The 24,174-nt window shown below is 55.6% G+C and overlaps 1 protein-coding gene across 7 annotated transcripts in view; it reads right to left on the bottom strand.

Annotated features, from left to right (window-relative positions):
• KCNQ1 (potassium voltage-gated channel subfamily Q member 1) overlaps positions 1 to 24,174 on the bottom strand; it is a 344,780-nt gene that overhangs the window by 247,596 nt on the left and 73,010 nt on the right. For all 7 annotated transcript variants that reach the window (XM_070228554.1, XM_070228556.1, XM_070228555.1 and 4 more), the window contains 4 exon segments: positions 5,381 to 5,507; positions 4,799 to 4,877; positions 4,359 to 4,455; positions 3,571 to 3,711 (listed from right to left, as the gene is read on the bottom strand). In XM_070228554.1, the coding sequence (XP_070084655.1) occupies positions 3,571 to 3,711; positions 4,359 to 4,455; positions 4,799 to 4,877; positions 5,381 to 5,507 (444 nt within the window).

Below are 24,174 nucleotides of genomic sequence, written 5' to 3'. Positions count from 1 at the left end.
GGACAGAGTGGAAACTGAGGCTGTGAGGGAGGGACCTTCTCATGAAGTCCACCCGGGCCACCCACCGTCCTGGGCTGAATGGCATCCCCCCGAAATTCTTGTCCACCTGGACCCTCAGAATACAAGCTTGTTTGCAAATAGGGCCTCTGTGGAGGTGATTAAGTTAAGGAACTCGAGTTGAGATCATCCGGGGTTACCCAGCTGGGCCCTAAATCCAACGACAAATGTCCTTATAAGAGACAGAAGATGTGGCCACAAGCCCAGGAACGCCTGGAGCCCCCAGAAGCCGGAAGAGGCAGGAAGTATCATCCCCTGGAGCCTCCAGAGGGAGTGTGGGCCTGCGACACCTCGATTTCAGACTGTCCTCCAGAACTGGCAGAGAATACGTTCCTGTTGTTTAAAGCCCCCTAGTCTGTGGGACTTCATTGCATCAGCCCCAGGAGACCCCAACACCCACTGTCCCGGGTGCCATGGACAGAACCGTTCTACGCACATCAACTCACTCATTCATTCACACAACAGACACCCACCGGCTGAGCCCAGATGCTGAGGACACCTGGGGCCACCCCCATGGCACCCACAGCCCAAGGGGCTCGAGAGCGTCTCCACATGGCGGCTCCCCAGCAGGATTCGCCACCGCTCTCCAAAGGAAACCCAGTGGACGGCACTTCCCACACCCCAGCCGCCCAGACGCTCTATTTTAGGGTCCATCCCACGCATCTCTGAGAAGCTGGGCTGGCTCCTGGCCGGCCCCTAGCCCAGGCCTGGGGAGGTGTGCAGACCCAGCAGAGATCAGATATGGCCCAGCTTCCAGCCCTCGCTCCCGTTAGGTGCCCTCTGGCAGCACCCCTCATTGAGCAGACCTCCTCCTCGGCCTGCCGAGGCCGGGGAGCCGTGGACAGTGTCGGGTAGGGGGGGTGGCGTCACTCCTCCTTGGGGTGAAGGAAGCCAGGACAGAGGAGACAGAACAACTGCCGGGGTGCAGTTGCAATTGGCAAACTGGCCCGAAGCCCCGATCGGGGCCGCCCCGGCTTGCGTTTCTTGGGCTCTGTTTGTCCGAGACGCGCCAGGAACACAGCCCATAACTCAAGGCTCGGGCTGCTCCCGCCCGGACAGCTGCAGGGGCAGCCGCTGCTATGAATGGGAGCCGTTTGCCCCGGAGCCCCGGCAGCGGGGGCCCAGGCGGCCCAGGGGCGCAGGGCCTGGCAGGAACAATGGCCAGGCCAGGGCCCGTGGTGGCCGAGGCTGGGGCTGCAGCTGACGGCGCGGGCCGGGGCACCCGTGCCAAGCTGGGCACAAAGGGGCCGTTTTCCCGGCCGGCGGGCGGATGTTTGCACAGGTGTGGGAGTGGGAGCGCCCCGGCCGCAGCCGGGGGCGGGGAGCAGCCCGCGCCCGCAGCCCCGGGCGCCCGAGGCAGGGAGGGCAGCGCCGGCTGAGCCCGCTTATCAGCGCCGTGGCGGGCAGTGCCCCACGCGCCTCCTGCGGCGCGGCGGGTCCCTGGGAACCCTCCCGGCTCTGGGTAGCCTGTTCCTACATGGGCCCTGCCTGTCGCTAGGACGGGACCCCTCCGCCAACCACGGGCAAGCTCCCTGCCGGGGACTGAGCCCGCCCACCCAAACCTGCTGGGGCCTGCCACGCCTGGGCTGCGGGGCACAAGCCTGCAGGAGGGCAGGCGGGCAGACAGAGCTGGAACCTGGGCCTTCCCCAACCCAGGAGCTTAGTCTTTGCCTTCCCTGAGCAGCCTAGCATGTTGGAAGCTTCCAGAAAACACGCTGACTCGGCCAACATCAAGAACCCCCCTGCATGCCTGGCCTCACAGGGGTGGGGACGAAGAAACGGCAGGGGCATGTACCTGCCCAGGGAGCCACAGAGTGACAACCGCCCCGCCGAAAAAAGTGGGGATGGGCCTCCCTCCTGGAGGAGGGCGGGGAGCCCCAGGAGAGAGCCTGGCCTGCCCCTTCTGGAAGGGAACACATTGGGGACAGATACAGCTAGGGCCTGGCATAGCCGTTGTCCCCGACCCAGTGCCCCTTCCACCCTGCACTGCCCCCAAGGCCTCGGCGCTACTTCATGCAGGCTGCAACCCTCTCCTGCCCCAGCCGGAGTGAGCCTAGACATCAGCCAGCCTGCCCCCAGCTCAAAGGGACTCCCCCTCGGCCTTGCGCAGCTTGTAACCAGGGCCAGCGTCCCCCTGTTGTCACCCACGCCACCACTCCAGGCTCAGTTCTAGAGCGTCCTGGGGCACTAGCTCCTTGCACCCCGAGAGCATGTTGGAGGAGGTATGCTGCGTGTGCCCCACGGGACAGCCGGGGAGTTCCGGGGCCTGGCTGTGCCCCAGAGACAGCCCACACCCCTGCCTTCCCCTACAGCGAGCAGCCGTCCCAGGCTGCCTCAGGGCCCTGCACTTGCTGTTCCCCATCCCTGTGGGTGGTAAGCTGCCGGCCACCCTGCAGATAATTCCCAGGATCTGCCTCCTCTCCGTGAGGTCGGAGATGTGAGTGGCGGGTTTGGTGCCCTGAAAACTTGCTCTGCGGGCCCACAGTCCAGTGACGCCAGGTTCCCGCCGGCAGCGGCACCCATGTAGCACGCAGTCAGACGTCCTGCAGCTGGCTGAGGCCCCCGGACCAACCACAGCAAACCCGAGTGGTGTTCACCTTCTGCGGGATCATCTGCTTCTGCTTTCCATCCACCACTCCTGCACAGTGGCAGCTCAGGGGAGCTAAGAGCCACCCAGCCTGGGTCCCAGCCACTTCCAAGCAGAAGCTGGGTGCTTGGTGGAGGGGGAGGGAGCACACCAGCCAGGCTCTGCCCTCAGCTCGCCCAAGGAGTCCCATCTTCGCAGCCAGGGGAGCCCCTGTGCCCCTGGGGCAGAACCCACACTTTTCTGGACTACTTTGCCTCTCAGGGCACAGCCCGCTCTGGCATTACTGCTGCCCAGGGCCAGCTACCAAATTCACAGACCTGGCTCATGTCACCACGTGGGAGACCTCCTCCGTCGGAGGTCCTCCCACCTGTCCTGGGTGCCTTGTTTGAGACATAATGTCAAGCTCCTCGACACAGGGGTAGCTGTGGGGCCAGCACAGGCCCTCAGAGATGCAGGGCACACATCTGACCCCACCGTCCCACACCTGCACCCAGGGCGAAGGGCGGCCGGGGCCTCACGGCCAGGGTGCAGGCGAGGGGACAGGTAGCGGAGGACTCGGGCCCCGGCGGGGTGGGCAGAGCTGGGACCCAGCGTGAGCTGAGGCTCCAAGTGCCCCGCACCCACTCCAGCACCTCTGACTTCCCTCACAAACACAGGTCCAAAGACAAAAAGGTTAGGACGCCAAGTGTGCGGCCACCGAGGGTACGGCCTTCTGAGTGCTGGCACTGTGCTTAGCCGCTGGCCCACCACACCTGGCCACCGCCAGCTTCAACCCCAAGCCTGCAGGAGGGGTTTCGAGCATTCGGGCAAGGAGTGCCCCTGTTGAGGCACGAAATCTTCAGAACCCAGAGCCCCACAGCCCGTGGGCAACGTCCTGCCCTCTGCTGCCCCCACACTGGACAGCCCTGCCCAAAGTCCCCACTTACCACCCCCCACCAAAGGGCATCTGCATAGCTGCCAAACTCGACACGGCCCGACTCGTTCACGGCGTCCTTCTCGGCCAGGTACACGAAGTACGAGGAGAAGATGAGGCCCAGGAAGCCGATGTACAAGGTGGTTATCAGCTCCTGGAAACAGAGCGAGCAGAGAAGGTGCCCGTCAGCTGGGCTCCCGGGCACCCAGGAGCCTCTGCGAAAATGCCGGGCCAACGTCACAGGCAGCGGGGGCCTGCCCAGCAGCAAGTTCCAACATTTACCAGAAAGTTCTATGTAAATTCCAGCATGTTTTACATGCAGACATCAGACTTCAAAATAACCTATTTCTCACAACCCTTGTAAAAGGCCAGTGCTGGGTCCTGCCCCCCAGGAGTGAGGCGGGCCCCCAGCCCTGGCCTGGACAGACGGTCTGGGCTCCACAGGCTCTGCTGCTGTGGCTCTCTGTCCTGCAAAGCCGTGGTGGGAGGAAGGGCTAGGCCCTCGTGGAGGGGAGCAGGTGGGCCACCTCCACCCCCCCCGGGGCTATTCTTGATCTGCCCAGTTCTAGATTTCTGAGCCTCCTGGACCTTTTTCCACCTTGCATTTCTGTCTTTTCATTTGCCCCATAGTCTCTTGTCCCCAGCTTGAAGGAACATCATTAGCCTGGCAGGCCAGGGATGCTGGCACCATTGGTATGGGCAGAACGGCCCACCTGGCTTGGACTAGGGCTCAGCTGAGCCCCTGCACTGCACCCTGTCTGTCCCTATTCCAGGCCCCTGCACCTCCCCCGGACCACCCACCTGACGGTGGATGAAGACCACGGAGCCCAGCAGCCTCCAGGTGCCTCCCTGGCGGTCGACATGCAGCATTCTCAGGATCTGAAGGAATCGGATGCCCCTGCGGAAGAGAAGTCTCCATGCCCCGTCCAGACCACTCCACCCAGGCACCTGAAAGCCTGGCTCCGAACCTACCCACTCACCATTGTGCAACCCCCAACGCCCCTCACCCCCTTCCTCAAGCACAGGCTGAGGGCTAGGGGCAGACTGCTTCTGGGGGAGGCCCCGGGATCACCCCAGTTTACAGAAGAGCAGACTGAATCCTGGAAATGAACTAGTGCTCATGCTGGGTCTGGAAGCCAGGCAGCCTAACTCAGCAGGGGCCCCAAGCCGGCCGCCCACCCCAGCACACCAGCCCAAAGCTCTCTCCCCTCCCAGCCAGGAGAGCTGCAGCCCAGCTGTACCTGATGGCTGAGGTGGCAAACACCTGCCCTTTGGAGCCCACGCAGAGGACAACCATGGAGGCCACAACCACAATGAGGTCTACGGGGGACAGTGTGACACCACCATCACCAGCCAGGCAGCTGGCTCAGGGCAAGGAGCCTGGCAGTTGGGCGGGACAGGGCCTGACAAAGGGGAGACAGAGATACCTCGGATGGGGAGACTCAGCCCTCTGTCTCGGGCACATGCAGAGCCCACCTGGTCCCACCCCCCTGGCCCCGGCTCACAGGCCACTGAGGGAAGCAGACACCCACACCGTACTAAGCACAGTCAAGACCCCGGCCCGTGATCAGCATCTGAGGACAGGGGACCCTGGTGTGGAGGCTGGCTCCCGTGCTGGGGGACTTGGGATGTCACCTTGCTGGCCTTGGGGTCCTGCCCCATTATAGGCAGGGTAGCCTGGGGGTCTCTCCCTCCTCACGGGTACCCTGCTTGCTGGTGCTCATGATAGGCGCCCGCCCCACGGAGCCCCCTTCCTGGGGATGGGGCCAGCCCTTGCCTGGGAACCTCGGGGTGAAGGTTCCGTGGGGGCAGGCATGACTCACCAATGATGGAAATGGGCTTCCGGGCAAAGCGCAGCCGCCCCCAGATGCCCACGTACTTGCTGCGGCAGCCTGCTGACCAGAGGCGGACGGCGTACTCTGTCCCAAAGAACACCACCAGGACGATCTCCTGTGGGGCAAAGGGGCACGAGCTCACCACGCGGCCAGCCGTGACACCTGTTCAGGCAGGGCTACACCAATGGGCAGGCCCCCAATGTGGAGCCTCTGCTGAGAGACGTCGCGAGAGCAGCCGGTCAGGGTCTTGGTCTGCATCGCCCCTCCGGAGAGGCCAGCGACCCAAGCCCAGGTCCCCTGCTGGTGGACACCAGTGAGGCCTGCTTCTCTTCAGACCAGGGCTTGACCATGCCCAAGGGGACATCCACGCCAGAGCTCAGGAGCAGCTCTGGGTCTGGTGCTCTCGTCTGGCCCCAAGAAATACGACATCTGAAGCCCATGTTCTCCAGCCAGCACTCATTTAAACCACTGAGTCCCCAGAGTGCAGGCCATACATCCCAATTAGGGGGTTGGAGAACATCTATCCTCATGGACAATCTCTCTGTCACCTCACATGGCCACCATGCCACCAGGGACACAGTGTCCACCACTTGGCAGCCTTCACTGGGGCGCAGGCGCAAGAGCTCCCTGGGGCAGGGGAGCTGGGTCACAGGAGAAAGCAGGGTCTCAGAGGGCGTCACAGTCCTAAAGGGAAGGGCAGGTACAATGTCACCTGTGAAATAATGCCCCCTAGAGGGCCTTTCCATGGCCCAGGCCTCCAGCAGAGACTGTTCCACAGATGAGCCTATAGTCACGGCACTCTGGGGAGGTGAGGGGAAGCCAGAGAGCAAGGACCAACACCTGGCTTACGATGGACAGGCAGGTGGGTGGAAGGAGAGATGGAGGGACGGAGGAAGAAAGGGATGGGTAGATGGGCCAATGAGGATGGATAGCGTAAGAATTAATTCAAAAGGAAAGTGCTGTACACCAACCAATTGGATACCCGAGACAAAATGGACAAAATCTTAGACACACAAAACCTACCAAGACTAAATCATAAAGGAATAGACAATCTGGGGGCTGGCCCAGTGGTTATGGCACAGTGGTTACGCAGCCCGAGTTCGTGGGTTCAGATCCCAGGTGTGGACCTACACTACTCGTCAGCTATGCTGGGGCAGCATCCCACATATAAAGTGGAGGAAATTAGCACAGATGTTAGCTCAGGCTAATCCTCCTCAAGCAAAAAAACCAAAAAAACAATCTGAATGGACCCATAACTAATAAAGAGACTGAATCAGTAATCAAAAATCTCCCAGCAAAGAAAAGCCCAGGACCTAATGGCCTCACTGGTGAATTCTATCAAACATTTAAAGAAGAACCAATACCAATCGTTCTTAAACCTTTCCCAAAAAATTGAAAAGGAGGGAACATTTCCTAACTCGTTCTATGGGGCCAGCATGACCCTGATACCAAAGCCAGACAAAGACACTACAAGAAAAGAAAACTACAGACCAGTATCCATTATGAATATTGATGCAAAAATCCTTGGAGCTGGCCCCGTGGCCGAGTGGTTGCGTTCGCACGCTTCACTTCGGTGGCCCAGGGTTTCGCTGGTTCGGATTCTAGGCGCAGACATGGCACCACTCATCAGGCCACGCTGAGACAGTGTCCCACATGCCACAACTACTAGTATCCACAACTAAAAAAATATACAACTATGTACTGGGGGGATTTGGGGAGAAAAAGCAGAAAAAAAAAAAAGATTGGCAACAGTTGTGAGCTTAGGTGCCAATCTTTAAAAAATAAAAAAGTCCTCAACAAGATACTAGCAAACTCAATTCAGCACCATTTTAAAAGGAGTATACACCATGACCAAGTGAGATTTATTCCCGGAACGCAAAGAGGGTTCAACATACAAAAATCAATCAGTATAATACACCACATTAACAGAATGAAGGAAAAAAACCACATGATCTCAATCGATGCAGAAAAAGCATTTGACAAAATTCAATACCCTTTCATGATAAAAAAAAAAAAAAAAAGACCAGTAAACAAATTAGGAATAGAAAGAAATTACCTCCACATATTAAAAGCCATATATGAAAAACCCACAGTGAACATCATATCAATGGTGAAAGGCTGAAAGCTTCTCCTCTGAGGAACAAGGCTCTCACCACTTCTATCTGACATAGGACTGGAGGTTCTAGCCAGAGCAATTAGGCGATAAAGAGAAATAAAGGCACCCAAATCGCAAAGGAAGACGTAAAATGATCTCTGTTTACAGAAGATATGACCTTATGTGTAGAAAACCCTAAAGATGCCACAAAAAACGGTTCAATCTAACAAATGAATTCAGCAAAGCAGGATACAATGCCAATGCACAAAAATAAGTTGCATTTCTATATCAGTCGCATTGTTTCTACAAACAATAAACAATCTGAAAAAGAAATCACAAAAACCGGGGCGGCCCCATGGTGCAGCAATTAAGTTCGCACGTTCCGCTTCTGCGGCCCAGGGTCCGCTGGTTCAGATCCTGGGTGAGGACATGGCACCGCTCATCAAGCCATGCTGTGGCAGGCGTCCCACATATAAAGTAGAGGAAGATGGGCACAGATGTTGGCTCAGGGCCAGTCTTCCTCAAAAAAAAAAAAAGAAATTACAAAAACAATTCTGTTTACACTAGCAACAAAAAGAATAAAATATTTATAAATTAAGTAAGAAGGTGAAAGACTTGTACAATGAAAACTGAAAAATGTTGCTTACAGACATGAAAGAGGACAAATCAATGGAAACATATCCCATATTCATGGCTTGGAAGACAGCGTTGTTCGGATGTCAACACTACCCAAAGTGATCTAAGACTCAAAGCAATTCCTCTTAAACTCAGGATGACGTTTCTTGCAGAAAAAGGAAAAAAGCCATCTTAAATTCATATGGAATTTAAGGGACTTTGAATAGCCAAAACAGAACGTGGTCCATCCACTCAGCGGCATATTACAGAGTCTTGTAAAGGAAGGTGATTCTGCCACAAGCTACACCGTGGACGAACCTCGGGGACATTACACTGAGTGAAATAAGCCGATCAGGCCTGCTTCCAGCTCCCTGCCCTGTCCTCCCCCCGGGAGCCTGGCCCTGGCAGGGGACTTCTGCTTCCACTGGGTGACAGTGGCAGGCCCTGCTCCCATGCCTGACCTCTGCCCTCCAGGGAGCCCACCATGAAGGGTGGTGCTCGCTGGCTCCCAAGTGTCCTTAATTAGGATGAAATAATACTTATACCATCCAGCTTGTGTTTGGGGCAAGCTCAGCGGATAATGGGAGAAAACGTGGGAGAGTTCACCTCTTTCCTTTGCAAAAAAGCTCTCAGTTCATAACACTGAATCCATGCGGGGGGTGTGCATGGTTGGGGACACATGGGAGACGGCAGGAGAGCAAGGGAGTGTGGACACCTCAGGCTCTGTGGCCTCGTGGGGAGGGGGAGCGCGGGGTCCTGATCCTACCTCTGTCCTCAGCTCCGAGGGCAGCAGCCTTGGCTGGGGGCTGGCTGAGCCCACCAGAGCAGGGGCCACATTCATCTGCCGAGCCCCCGAGCCCTGGGCCCAGAACTGTGCCTGCCCTGGTTGGCACTCGATATGGATCTACCAAATGAATGAATGAATGAATGAACAGATCACCAAGCAGGCTGAGAGCTCCCTGGTAACAAAGACTTTGTCCTGTTCATTTGTTTTCCCTAGAATCGGGCCCTGACACGTCTCGGCAGGTGTGACGAGCAGATGAGCGCGGAGGTCCCAGCAGTGAAAGGACGGGGATGGGGAGGGGCTGGCTTCCAGGGTTTGGCAATCATGAGAAGGGCCACAGAGCCACCAACCTCCGGGTCCCCGAAGCTGAGACATGGGCGCTGGTGTCCTTATGGAGGAGGGGTCATCTGACCATTAGTGGCCCCGAAGGGGATGAAGAGCAGCCCCCGCAGAGCAGTCCCTGGAGCCTCCATCCCAGCTCTGGAGACCCAGGCGCCATGGGGCTGACAGATCACTGAGCAGCTGTTTTCTGCCTTCGGTGCCTTTGTTTATCACTTAAATACCTTCTTCAACTGCGTCCTAAGCAGGTTTGAAGCTACTTCTAACAGACCTTACAAGAAATAATAACTCGTAGGGACCGCTGTTGATGGCTGCATGTCCCCCCAAATTATCCTGGCCTCGCACTTCAGGAGAACCAGGCTGGGAGCTGAGAGCAACCCCTGTCCTCCCAGGTCCGGCACTTTGAGACCGCGGACGCCCCTTCTGGACAGCTGAAGTGTAGGAAGAATTTAAAACAACGCAAATCCCCAAATATTGTTTGGATCTGGAATGCAGCTCGAGGCCCCGCCGGCCACGCGGGTGCTCCCGCGTCTGAGCCCCGGGCCCAGGCCGGGCTGCGTTCATTGGGGTGGCGCTGCGGGCACACTGGGAAGGGCAAGAAAATGCCCTGTTAGCGTCTCGAGGCCTGAGACGGGCGAATGAATGTTTGCTCGGAGATAAGATGATCTCTTCACCGTCAGCCTGGAGCACTAGGCGGGATGGCAGTTGAGTCAAGGCCACAGCGAGGACTTTGAGACTGGGCCCCGCTCGTTGGGACCCTGTGGCCCAGGCACTGTGAGGGGGCAGATGTCCCGGGCAGCCTGGCCTGTCTCCATCTCTTGGAGCCATCTGTCCACCGACCTGGGCCCCGGGAGGGCTGGCAGACTGGCCTGAGGCTCTGAATCGGCAGAATTCTTTCACAAGAGGGGCCTTGGCCACCCCGGGCTGCGGGCTGCCACGGGGGCATTGACTGGGCTTGACCGTCCGTTTGTGGAGGCTGGGAGAGGAGCTGGGATAGGGCCTCAGCCAGCCTGTGGCACCACCCCCGATTCAGGGGACAACATCCACAGTCCAAAGTGGGCTCATGGAACGGCAGGGCCAGCCTCCAGCCTCAGTGGTCCAGACCCAGGAAGAGGGACCCCAGCCGCCCTCCACGCCCTGGGCTTTCTCTGCCCCACAGGGACAGGTCCGAGGCTCACCTGCCTTTGCAAACCAGGCCCTGAGCAAGCCCTGAACGAACTAAAGGGGCATCACAGCCCCCTAGAGACTGCCAACCGCCGCCACCTCCCCCACGCTCCTGCTCAAGCCACCCCATGGCTCCCCACTGTCCACACAGTAGGGTCACCGTCTGAGGCCCCTTCCCATGGACTCAACCCAGCCCACCCTGAGAGCTTCCTACTGGCCCAAGGCACCACCCCCCGATGTTCCTTCCCTGCTGCCCCTCAGTGTTCCGTGTCTGGGATATTCTTCTTCCGCTCCCTCCCCTCTACCCGCCCCCTCGAGGGCCTCACGCCCTTCTCAGCCCAGCTCAGGCACCCCCACCCCGTCTGCGGAGCCACCACCCACCACACCTGTGGAGGCCAAGGACCTTCCTTGGCTCCCCCACTGATAACGGAGACAGCCCAGAGGCCCCTCTCGGTGAGCAGCACGTGGTGCCTGCACCGCAGCTGGTATGTGCATGGGTCAAGGATGCAGGCCGGGAGGCTGGAACATGGACGGCGCATGGCCCTGAGTCTGCCACGCAGAGGCAAGAAGAGGGGCCGTCAGGGATCTCTGCTGAGACCACAGTCAACCAGATGGACAAAGGGACCCCTCCCGCCCTGGCCACTGTCCCTCAGACAAAGCAAGGCCACCTCCTGGCTGCAGCCAGCTTCACGGATGAGGGACTTCTGAGCCGGGCTGGGCACTGAGACTAGGGTACAAACTCAAGCATTTACCGCCTGCCAGACGCTGGTCAGACACGTAGAGACGGGGACATCCAGGGTCCAAGCAGCCAGCTAGCCCTCCACCCAAAGGCCTGAGTCCTTCCATGAGCTTTAGTCCAGGCTGACGCTGGGCTCCTCCTGTGTGTCCTACAACTTGTGGGCGCTCGGGTGGCTCTCAGCAGTGTTCTTTGCATGATTTAGAATTATTTTTAAAGACAGAGTTCCTAACAAACAACCCAATTAAAAAATGGGTAAAGAACTTGAACAGGTATTCTTCCAGAGAAGACATACAAAGGGTCAACAAGCCCATGAAAAGATGCCCAACATCCTCAACGTCATGAGGAAAACGCAGATCAGCTCCAGAGAAACACCACCTCACACCCATCAGGGCGGCTCCCATCAAAACACAAAGTAAGTGTTGGCGAGGCTGGGAGAAACTGCACTGTTGGCGGGAACGTCAAACGGTGCAGCTGCTGTGGAAAACAGTATGGAAGTTCCTCGACAAAGTAAACGTGGAACTGCCAGCTGATGCAGCAGTCCCACCTCTGGGTGTGTCCTCAAAGGAACTGAAAGATGCGTGCCCGCCCATGTTCACAACAGCTCGATTCACAACAGCCACAAGGTGGAAGCAACTCAAGTGTCCATCAACAGATGGATGTGGTCCATCCACACAGCAGAATATTACGCAGCCTTAAAAAGGAAGGAAATCCTGACACCTGCTACAGCACAGATGCCCCTCAAGGACACCATGCTCAGGGAAAGAAGCCAGACAGACACAAAAGAATAAATACTGTAGGATTCCATTTCTATCAGGACCAGAGGAGTCAAATTCATAGAGACAGAAAGGAGCGTGGTGGTTTCCCAGGGCTGGGGGAGGGGAGGGGGTTTAGTTAATGGGGACAGAGTTTCAGTTTGGGAAGATGGAAAGTTCTGAAAATGGATGGTGGTGATGGTTGCACAATAATGTGAACGTGCTTAATGCCACCAACTGTACACCCAAAAATGGTTAAGATGGTAAGTTTTAAGTTCTGTGTATTTTACCACAATTTTAACAAAAAGAAAGCAGATTAGTGGTTGCCAGGGGCTGTGGGAGGGAGGAATGGGGAGTGACTGCTGACGGGTATGGCACTTCCTTTTTGGGTGACGACAAAGTTCTGGAAGGAGATAGAGGTGACGGCTGCACCACAATGTGAATTACTAATTGTCACTGAATTGTCCACCTGAAAATGGTGAATTTTATGTTACGTGTCTTTTACCATGATACAAACAAGTGTCGTGGGGCACGTGGCAGAAGCGCCAGGGCGCTCTCCGCTCGGGCCTCTGTCCTGGACCTTCAGGGCCAGCCCCGCCCCGCCTGTGGTGGGAGAGTCGCCCCCAGCTGTCCTTGAGCATCTCCTTCCTAACCCTCGCCCACCAGTGTTAGCTCAGCATTGAGCGCACAGGTAGCGGCTTCAAAGGCCACGTGGGCCCCAGCCAGCTCTCCTGGGGGGACGGCATGGGGTGGAGTGCACGGGGATGGGGGGAAGGCAAGGGCCAGGCTCTGAATTCCCTGTCGCCTGGGTCCACGGCCAGCCTGACAGAGTGCACGTAGCGCTGCACAGAGCTCGGTGGCCCCTCCACGGAAGGCTCTGGATGCTGACACAGAGACACTGTGGCACCATCACGCCCCATGCTCAAATCCTGCTGTTTGGCAGACACACGCTAGGACCCTCCTCGAACTCGACCCAGAGAAAGCTCAGGGTCACAAACAAGGGGCACCGGTCCCACAGGCACGGCGTCCTGCGCCTGCACTCGGTGTTCTGGGGTAACGGTGGGGCAAGAGCAGATCTGCAAACCCCAAGAGTCAAGGCAAAGGTTTGCAAAAGCGGGGGCTTATCTGGGGAGCTTTCTACCCTGAGCGCACAGGGGGAAAGGTTGGCGATTACTCAAACATTTCGTAACTCTCTGTGGAAAGATCGCTCACAGGGAAGGGTGAAGGTCGAGAAGGCCGTCTTATCTGCGGTTGTGTTTTTATCAGCCAGCGAATCCTCATCCTGGGAAGACCGTCTAAAGCCCAATGTGTTTGCAGGGCCAGCGCTGGCGGCATCGCATGATTTAGAAGCGCTAGGCACGGCCCTGCCGCGAATTGCTCCCATGTGACAGATAGCAAGATGGCCTGAAGGCTAACGTGCTGGGATTAGCTGTGCTCAGCCTGACGTCGGGTGGAAGAAATTTTTTCTGTTTTTTTTCCTAAACAACAAATAAGTCTCTTAGATCCTTATCGTTATTATTCCAGTGGTCTCTGATGTTACTGCTCCACTATCTTTATGATAAAAAATTAATTCTAAAGAGGGTGGAAGATTAACTGCAGAGGAGTAAGCACTGAGGTTTGCGGGGTGGCGGGGCTGACTGAAAGCAGGAATCGGGGTCAAGGAAAAAAGGCATGGCAGCCTCCCTGGTGGCCCTGTGGATGCCGGACATGGCAGACTTGGGACACAGCCTGGGGGACCCTTTTTAGGAGCTCCTGGTGGTCTCGAAGGCCTCCTGGGCAAGAAGGTGCCCCTGCCTTCCCCGGTGAATGGAACTTCACCAGGCAAGAGGGGGGCCCGGAGACCTGGAGGGGTGGACGTGGGGGCCACACCAGGCTACCCATCAGGGCCAGGGGTTCGGGTGACCAGGGGCAGGGGTTTGCCCTCCTCCCATAAGCCTGGAAACCCTGTGGGCCCACCATGCTCTGGGCCAGGAGGCGTCCCCACGGGGGCTGTGGTCTCACAGCACAGAACTTGGCTGGGGGCTCCAGAGCCAGCTGTCCCCCTCCACGTGGGACCCGGGAAGCCGCAGAAGGAGCGGGTCTGGGCATTCCCGGGAGGGTCAGCTGGCCAGAGAGCATGAAGCAGGCACGGGCCCCTCAAAGCACCCTTTGTTCAGGGGCCTGCCTGTGGCCAGCTGCTCCCAGCCGCGCGCCCGTGGTGAGGGCTCATGGGCCTCCCGGTGACATGTGCTGGGCACAGCTGGGGCCCTCAGTGCAGGCTTGCTGCCTGGCCTGCACAACGCCAGCCCCCACCCCAGCAGAGCTGCCCCAGCCCGGGGGAGGCGCCACGGTGCGGCGCTGCGGAGGGGCGGGAGGAGGACAGAGGCTGGGAGGAGGCAGAGAGGCCTGTGCAGGGGCGGGTCCTGTCTGCTGGGGTCCCGCTGGGGAGCTGATCCCCACCTGCCTTCCCTTACCCATGGGGACCCCTCCTGCTCAGCTGCTCCCCCTTGGCCCCGAGCCCCGCTGAATGTGCAGCCCATGACACTGAAAGGGCCTGCCCCCTGCTCCCTGTGGCCCGTGGGCCAGGCCCTGCATCAGGCACCAGGAGAACAGGGAGGGGTGGCCCCACTGCCCGGGGAAGCCCCACTCCCCAACAGGACAGCGAGATACAAGATCACCAAGCCCCCAGGGTGGTGACCAGGATCGGCCGTGCAACCCTCCAGGCCTCAGTGTCTTTGTGTGTAAAATGGGGGTGCTGGCAGCACCCACCTCCTAGGGCAGTGAGGAGGATGGAATGAGAAGAGCTCCCTCAGGCCTGTGGAAACGCCAGTGGAAGGGTCTAAAGGACAGGGTGGTATGGGATGGCCCTAAGAGAGAGGTGGGAGGGTGGGAAGGTGGGCAGGCCTGGAGGATGGCGCCATGCAGAGGGGTGGGGAATACCAACCCTGTTGGGGCCTGCATGCCACCCTCCAACCCCTGCAGGGGCCTAGGTCCTGCCCTGCCCAGACCTGTCTCAGGAACCCCACACTGCCCTCCTGACCCCATATGATACACCCTAAGCCCTTCACCCCGCCATGCTGGACCCAAGCTGTGTCTTCCTGGCCTCCCCTCCCTCCCGCAGAGGGGGTGGGACTCATCCGAGCCCAGGGGACCTGCCCACCACCCTTGGCTGTCTCCCTGAGGCCAGGGTCTGCCTATCCCACCTCAGAAGCCCAGCCCAGTGCTGAGGCCCAGTATGGCACCCGCCTGGCGCTCAAAGTGCCACATGGGAAACTCCAGGTGGACAAGACTCCTGCTCCTTCCACAGTTGCTGGAGGGGTACTAAGTTCCAGGGGGCTGAGGGGGCCCAGGAAGACCCACAGTGCCCCTAGGCTGGACACTGCTTCCTGTATGGGTCTGGGGTCACCTGCCTGAAGTCACTGGGGCTTTGGGGTCCCCACTCCAAAGCCTCTCCCAACAGGCCAGCACCCTGAACTCCCATGATGCCCCGTGAGTTGTAAGACCCCGAGGGACGCAGAAGCCCCCAGCCCCGAGACGAGAGCGGGGAAGGGGCAGCAGCTCAGCGTGCCAGCCCCACCTATCAAAGGCAGTCACGGGTTTCGTGGTGACCCTGGAGGCACTGGGTCCCTTGCACCCGAGAACCAGTCCCACTGGCCAGCTGTCTGGGCGGCCATTCTGCAGACCGAGCAGGAGAGGCTGGGAGGCTTGCTCTGTCGCCCTCAGGCGGCTCGAGGCCTGGCTGTAGGGCTGCCCGCTTCCCCCGCCCTGGGTTCCACACTCAAGCGGCTGCCTGGGGGTGCCAGGGACGTGGCGGGGGGGGCGCTCCAGCGGCTCCTTTTTCCTTGATGGGCCGGTGCCACCCCCTGGCTGGGGTGGGGTCCCCTGTGCCACCCCTAGCCTCACAGGAGCCATGTTCAAACGTTTTGTTACAACTCTACAGGCTTAGTGACCAACAAGGCAGGGCCATGGGCCACCCGACTAGCAGAGAAGGCACCTTCTCCATGCACGGCTTCCCAGGGCACCCCTCCGGAGGTGCGGATGGCCTTTCAGGGAGCAAGAAAAACGCAAAGACGCCCCTTGAGCAAAGCCTCCCTGCAGCTGAAACTCAGGCCACCCCGCTCCGTGGAGCCTCTGGAGCTCCCCTCAGGCCTCCAGCCCCCCCCAACACCCCCAGGTCCCTCCGTCCGCAGTTCTGCAAGTAACTGCAAACTCCTAACACCTGTCACCCGCCTGTCCCCCCCAGCACTGCAAAAGGGCCTGAGCCCCATGGGAATGCGTTTTGGGGGGAGACGGGGAGGGGATAAGCCAAGACAAGAGACTCGGACCACACGGAGGCTCGAGCACATTCTCCAGCCCCTTATCATCAAGGCCAAATCCTTCCCAGGATCGCAGGCTTCCGGCCCCAGCCTCGGCATAAAGGCTGCCCACCCACGGTGGGGAGGAGAGCTGGGCCCCTCGGTAATTTTAATTTCACATGGACTGCCGGTGCCGTACCAAGGCCGACTAGAGTTACATGAGATGCGGGTTTAATGAGGTGCCTCCAGCCCTGGGACCCAGCTTGCTGCAGCAGACGGCGAGCCAACGCCTTGGGGGTGCAGGCGCTGCCCACTTCCTCCCCACCTGGGTGTTCCCAAGGTCAGGAGGCGGACACGGGCTTGGCAGCCACCGACACCTGGCTGGGGAGGAGGAGGCAGATGCGGCCAGGGAGAGGGCCCGCGGGCCGACATCTCCCTCCCAGGCCGGGGCTTATCAGCAGATGCTGACGAGGCAAAGACTACACGGGCCCCAGATACCGCCAGAGCACCTGGCAAAGGGCTGGCGTCCAGGAGGCATTTGACAGATATATGCCTGTGTGTGTTTATGCAACAGATAATGTATATATTTTATCTCACTATTCGCTTTTAACGAGCAAATTTCAGCCTATGTGGGAGACAACACGTGCAAACACAAGGAAGTTGCTAGCAAGCAACAAGGTCAAAAAGCAGCAGGGAAATTACAAGTGTCCAGGCGGGGTGGGGGCGGGGGCAGGTCCCGAGACCACTTTCCCACCACGCAGAGGGGTCCACTTTCCATAACTCTCTGTGTAGCCTGCACACTCCGTGGTCATCTCCTCTTCCTGAGGGCGATTTACAAGAGCATTGCTTAATTTCCAAATAGTTATTAAGCCTTTTTCGTAACCTCATAATTATTTATTTCCGTTCGTATTAGGTTTTGATCATGGCCAGCTACATCTCAATTTTTCGAAGTGTGCTGGGTTTTTTTACAGCCACATAAAACAATTGGTTTTATAAACGTTCCATGGGCATAGGAGATAAAACATCTTTGTTATCACGATCCTTAGTTACAGAGCTGGTTTTAAAACGTGGTCCCGAGATTCCTTACCACTCCCCACACTGCATCTTGGCTCCAGGAATGCTAGACCAAAAGACAACGGCAAAATGACGCTGCCCAGTCTCCAGGCCTGTCCACTGCCTGTCTCCTGAAACCAGATGTGAGGAGGCCATGTGGCCCTGGAGAGACCTTAGGGAAGAGTACTTTGCCACTAGGTGGGTCCGCCATCCTGGAAGTGGAGCCTGCAGCCCCAGCTGACACTAGGCAGAGCAGAGATGAACGGTCCCTCCAGAGCCTGCCCACAGCGCCGGTCAGTGAGCCCCTTGTGATGGTTGTCTGAAGGTGCCAGATTAGAGAATGCTTATTATGAGGCTTTAGATAATAGAGACAGTTCAGATTACTGTTAGGATCTGGAATTGCTCACAATTACAATATGTAACTATCCGTGTCCTCATTCAGATTGTGTCTGCTACAATTGTCCTAATCTGAGAGAGGTGCATTCACATCTCTGGAGATGATTATATTTAACCCATTTTTTCTTGAATTTCCAATAACTTTCACTTTACATTTTTTGTTATGTTGTTTGCTGCATAAAAGTTTACAATTACGTCTCCTCTAGACATGGTGCCTTATCTGGGATTGTCTCAGTGCCAACAAGAACACTGTCCACCCCACTTTTGTTTTTCCTTTTGTCTGCACTTGCTTCACAATTCTTTGGCTAACCTTTTATTTTTCGGCTGTCCAGTATCAGTCTGATTGACCAAATTCCTCTGATCAATGTGTTTGTTAAAAATAAAAATCCTCCTGTCTTCTGCCTTTTAATAGAGGAATTCAGACCGTTCACATTTAGTGTAAAATTGGATATGTCTGATTTGATTATTTTCATCTTACTTGGTATTTGCTATTTTACTTGGTTGTTTCTTTCATTTTCCTTATAGTTGCAAAGTTGATTGACGTATTATCCATTCCCTTCTTATTCATAAATTTGGAAGTTTCACTGAATTCTTCCATGCCACCACTGTGATCCTTCAGATCTTTAAACTTCAGTTCCTTCAAACCTGCTCTGATCTCAAAATGGTTTTCACTGCAGAGTTTCCCCTACAGTTTTCTCCCCAGTATGACAGGAATTTGTGTGTGACTTCATTTTCTCCCTCTCCCTTCACCCGCATCAATGGCTCTGTGGGTGAATAAAGCAATCTCCAACATCGCCTTTACAGACTTCATGAAACACTGCACCTTTTGCAAGAATGCTAACGTCACTTTGCAATCAACCAGCATCCCATAGTGAGACACAGCCGGAGGGGATGGAGCAGGGAGCAGGGTGCAGCAGGCCAGGTCTTTGGGACAAGACCGATGATAGGAGATGATGTCATTAGGGGATGTTTGCACGCCCTGATGGTTCTGCTGTCCCTGCTGCCTGTAACCACAGGCATGTGACAATCACGAGAGCTGGAGGGATCTGCCAGGCTTCAGAATCTCAAAAACTCTGGAAACTCAAGGTCAAGTTATTTGACTTTGCTTCCACATTTCAAGAGATGAAACTCTTCACTCACCTGCACTTAGGCGTGTGGAAACATCTTTCTTCCAAACAAATAAAAACAAGGAAAAATACCCATCCTTTCTTCCTTCATTTATTCATCCTGTACCCAGCATGGTGACCCCTTGTCCCCCAAAACTTCTGGGCCAGCTTCCAATGCTGGGAACACCAGAGCCCAATCATTTGTCCATCTAGCCGCACCTACCAGGTGCCAGGCCTCCTGCATGCCAGGCCCTCCTGTGTGGGGTGCATACTTAATGCTAACTCCAGGGCCTGTGACAGACAGCATCCCGGACCCAGGCCCACGGCCACTTCTGCGAGCCAGGGGAGGAAGAGTGTCCTACTCAGCACAGCCCTGCCAGGAACCTGGACCTCCAGCCACTCCCAAGGCCACCTTCCTCCTGAGGACCCTGCATCGCAGGTCCTGCCCTCAGGGAAAGAGCAGACGAGGCCGTAGCAGCAACTCTGTCCACATAGCCTCCTTTCTGTCCCCCACTGACCACCCCTTTCCTGCCTCGGGCCTTCATTTTTGCAGTTCTCTCTGCCCCTCAGACCCCTTCTCTCCCCTCGGGGCCAGCTCCACCACCACCTCACAGGGTCTGCTGGTCCATCCCCAGCCACCAGCGTTCTCTACCACCGAGTTCCCTTATTTTCTTTGTGGTGCTCATCAGTATTGGAAGCTACCTCGTTTCCCAGCTCACAGGACCACCATCCCCACATCCAATGGAATGCAAGGCCTGAGCCCAGGGACTTCTCCTGTCTTGCTCCAGCTGAGTCCCTGGCTCCGAGCACAGCGCCAAACCCGGGGCCTTGGGCCATTAGTACAATAGGTAACAAGAGTCACCAAGGGCCACTCACCTCTCACTACAGAACAGGGCAGATCAGAATGATCCCCATATCGCTTGCTCCACAAGCCCGCCCCCCTCCCCACGCCTCGGGCACCGTTCAGGGTCCATGTGTGTCGTCCGCCCGCCAAATTCATATGTTCAAGTCCTGACCCCCAGCACCTCAGAATGTGGCCTTATTTGGAAATAGGGTCACTGCAGATGGCATTAGTTAAGATGCGGTCACTAGGGTGGGCCCCTAATCCACTATGACTGCTGTCCTTATAAACAGGGGACATTTGAATAGACACAAACCCAGGGAGAACGCCATGTTTGGATGGAGCACTGGGGTGATGATGCCACAAGCCAAGGCATGCCACTGATCAGCAGAGAACCCCAGAAGCTGGGGAAGACGCCTGGGCCAAATGTTCCCCCATGGCCCCCAGAGGGGCCAGCCCTACCTACACCTTGACCTCAGACTTCTGGCCTGAAGGGGTAGCACTGGTGCCCGGGGGCTCCAGGTTGTCACCAAGGTGAAGCCAAGGGCTGGACAAGGGTACCTGGGGATGTCCAGACCACAGGCCCCAAAGGTTTCTCCTGGGAATGCGTCCCACAAGCCTTGGAGAGACAGGGCCCTCCTTTTTCCTTGCAGGGGAACATCGGCCTGCCCCTTCCCCACTCCATGGAAAAATCTGGACTCTGAAGATAGAACTCAAAATGCTGGAGGCAGCATTCCAGGCTGATGGCCAATAGAAGCCAAGGCCCAGGGACAGGAGAAGGTGGGTGTAGGGGGAGGGGCATCCAGGGCTGCGAACCCGTTGAAAAGGCAGGTGGGGGCTTTCCAGAAAGCAGGTCCTGACACCCCCGAGCCCCACTGTGTGGCCTCAGAGCCTCACGCACACAGGAGTGGCCCGGACTGGCCACCCTGTAATTAGTGGTGGAGGAGCGGGAGGCCCAGAGAGCACCCGTGCCCGCTGCAGACACCAGGAGCCGCCCAGCAGCCAGCTTTACACGTATTTAAAGCAAATCCTCCGTCTTCCCCAGGCAGGGCTATTTCCGTCTATAGGCCGGTAAATGGGGTTTATTTTCAGCGCAGGAACCCCACTGCTGAGGGCTGTTAACCTCAAGGAAGTCCCAGCCCTATGATCGCCACCCCCACGGCCGGGATGGGGAAAGGAGGGCGGAAGGGAGACAGTATTTTTATCTGCCGAGAGCCCAAGCTTCCAAAAATGTCTTATTTAAGAATTTACCCAGAACTAGAAGTTTACCAAACCCAAAGAGACTTGGGGATGAAAACCCCTTCTAAGGACCTGGCTGACACGCCGAGAGGGCTCTGCCCGCCGGCGGCTGGAGCGGCATGGGCTGTGGCAGGGGCTCGAGGGCGGGAGGCGGCTGCGTGTGCGGGGCGCGTGTGTGCGGGGCGTGCGGCCCGCTCCTGCGTGCTCACTGCCAGCCACCTCGCTCCCGCTCTACACATCTAGAGATCTTCATGACAGGCGGTGAATTTAAACAGTTTTTTTTCTTTTCTTTCAGGAATGTTTTAAGGGATTGAGAGGAAATTGTGCACAGATTTTGCTGTTTTAAGAACTAATATGTGAGCAGCTTCAGAAGGATGTATGTTGTTTTAGGGCTGAAGTTTACAGAGGAAAAGTGTGGGACAAAAGCAGACCTGCCGTGGGCCGGAGGGCCACCTACTTGAATTTCATCCCTTGGAGAGGGGCTGCCTTCCCGGGGGGCGAAGCTGGAAGGAAACAACGAAAGCCTGATCTTTGGCCCCCCAGGCCCCCCGACGGTGTCTTGTCACCAGAGCGCTGTGGAGGGGATGTCAGCTGCACAGTGAGCAGCAGAGGGGCCTGGGAAGGGCCTGAGCAGTTCTGGGGCCAAAGGCTGCCAGCCCGTGTCCCCTGTGAGGAGGGTCCCCTGCATTTGGAGGGCTGGGTGCAGATGCTGCAAACCCCACAGTCCCCAAACTGTCCGGGAACGACGTCCCAGCACAAGACGGTCTTGTTTCCACCTCAGGGCTGGGGCCGTGCCTCCTCGGGAACAAACACCTTCCAAGACACAGACACGCGGAAGTGATTTGAGAAGGAAGATAACCCGACTAATGAGAGAAGTTGAATTTCCAATGAAAAACTTTCCCACAGAGAAAACTCCAAGCTTGATGGCTTCACATCCTATCAAACACTGAAGGAAGAAATCGGCAATTCCACACTGACTCGTCCTGAACAAGGAAGAAGGGATGCTCTCCCACACACTCTACCTAATGCCTAAAGAAAAGATGCCGTGAGCAGACAAACCACAACGTCCCCTGTGAAAACAGATGCAAAAATTCTATACTAAATTTTAGCAAATCAAATCCAACAACATGTATTTTTTTAAATGCATCATGACCGAGTGGGCTTTATATTAAGAATGCAGGGTTTGTTTACTATTTGAAAGTCAATGAGTGTAGTTCACCATATTAACAAAGTAAGAAAGGAAAACACACATAATTATCTCAATAGATGCAGCACAAGTGACAGAGTCCCACAGCCTCGCTCGATACACACTCTATTCCCAGCAAACTAGGAAGAGAACTTCCTCAGGAGATAAAGGGTGCTCCTAAAACATCACACTTATTGATGAGACCCCAAATGTCTCCCCTAAGATCAGAAATGAAACGAGCATGAGCGCTCGCTCCTCGCTGCTAACTGTCAGCGTGGAGGTCCCAGCCAGCGAGGCGGGCAAGAACCGGAGATCAAAAGCACAGAGATTGAGAAGGAAAAGATAAAACTGGCTGTGTTTGGGACAACATAATCATCTCCACAGAAAATCCCAAAGAATCTCCCCAAAAGAAGCTTCCAGAACGAATGTTAGCAAAGCCACAGGATACAAGGTCGACATACCAGCAACAAATAATCCAAAAGTAAAAATAAGGAAACTATACCATTTCCATAGCGTCAAACCCACGAAATATTTAGTAACGACTCTCACAAATTACGTGCTCTGAGAACCACAAAGCACTGCTGAGTGAGATTTTAAAATATCTGAATAAGCACAGAGATATACGGTGTCCCTGGACCAGAAAACTCTATTAGTAAGACGTGTGTGATGTCTAAATTCACCTACGCTTTCACCACAGTGCTAATCAAAATTCCAGCAGGATTTTTTGGTAGAAATTAACAAATTGATTCTAAGATTTATATGGAAATGCAAAGGACCTAGGATTGCCAACATACTTTTGAAAATGAGCAAAATTGAGGGATTAACACAGCCTGATTTCAAGGCTTACTATAAAAGCCACATTAATCAAGACAGTGTGGAAGTGGCAGAACAGATTACAAAGCCTAGAAATAGAGCCACGCACATGGTCAACTGATTTTCATCAAAGGTGTCAAACTAATTCAATGGAAAAAAGGCGCTGGAACAATTGGATAACCACATGCAAAAAAGATTTAACCTCGATCCATACCTGTCACCATATATAAAATTAAACCTGAAATGGATCACAGATCTAAACACAAAATGTAAAATGATGAAATTTCTACAGAAAACATAGAAGGAAAATCTTTGTAACCTCGGATTAGGCAAATATTTCTTAGACAGAACACAAAAAGCATGAACCTTAAAGAAAAAAAAAACACTCCGAAAAACTGGACTTCATCAAAGTTAAAAACTTCTGCTCTCTTGAAAGATACTGTTAAGAAAAAGCAAAGAGAAGCCACGGCTTGGGAAAAAAAATATTTGCAAAACACAAATCTGATCATCGAAATCTATTATCTAGACATATCTAGAATACATAAACAACTCTCACAACTCAGTAATAAGACAAACGACAATTACTAAGATGGGTAAAAAGTGAACAGACGCTTCGTCAAAAATGTACGAAAGGCAAACAAGCACAGGAAAAGATGCGCAACGTCATTAGTCACTAGGGAAACGCAATTAAAACCACAGAGAGACGCGGCCACACGCCTCTGGACTGGCTAAAATGTACAAGTCAGGCAAGATTAAGTGGTGGTGAGAATGTGGAACAACCAAAACCATCCTCCAGAGATGGGAGGAATGGACGGAACCGTGGAAAACAGTTTGCAGGTTCTTAGAAAGGTCAACATGCATCGACCACATCATCCAGCCGTCCCACTCCTGGGGACTTACCCAAGAGAAATGAAGACACATGACTACTCAAAAACCTGTATGCAATAATCAGAGCAGCTTTAATCATAACAGCCGAACACTGGAAACAGCTCAAATGTCCATCAGCCTGTGAATAGATAAACAAACTGTGGTACATTTTATCCTTTCCAATTAAAAGGAAACAAAGTACTGAACGCAAGCCACAACATGGATGAAGCTCAAATGCATTCTGCTAAGTGAAAGAAGCCAGACACAGAGGCTACATAGTGCAGGATGCCTTTCCTATGACGTTCTGGAAAAGGCAAAACTACGGGGACAGGAAACATCCGTGATTACCAGGTGCTGGGGGCGCGGGGGCTGGGGGAGCTGCCAAGGGGCACTGAGGCATTTCTGGGGGTGACGGGAGTGCTCCAGGTCTTGATCGCAGTGGTGGCTATACAACTGCAAACATTCGCCAGGACTCACGGAACGGCACACCTAAAGAGGGGCGATTCCCCTGGGCGAGAT

This window comes from Equus caballus, chromosome 12 (assembly GCF_041296265.1).
Source record: "Equus caballus isolate H_3958 breed thoroughbred chromosome 12, TB-T2T, whole genome shotgun sequence".
Taxonomy (NCBI): Eukaryota; Metazoa; Chordata; class Mammalia; order Perissodactyla; family Equidae; genus Equus; species Equus caballus.
Note: the sequence above shows the minus strand (reverse complement) of the source record. Positions and strands in the feature narration are given on the sequence as shown.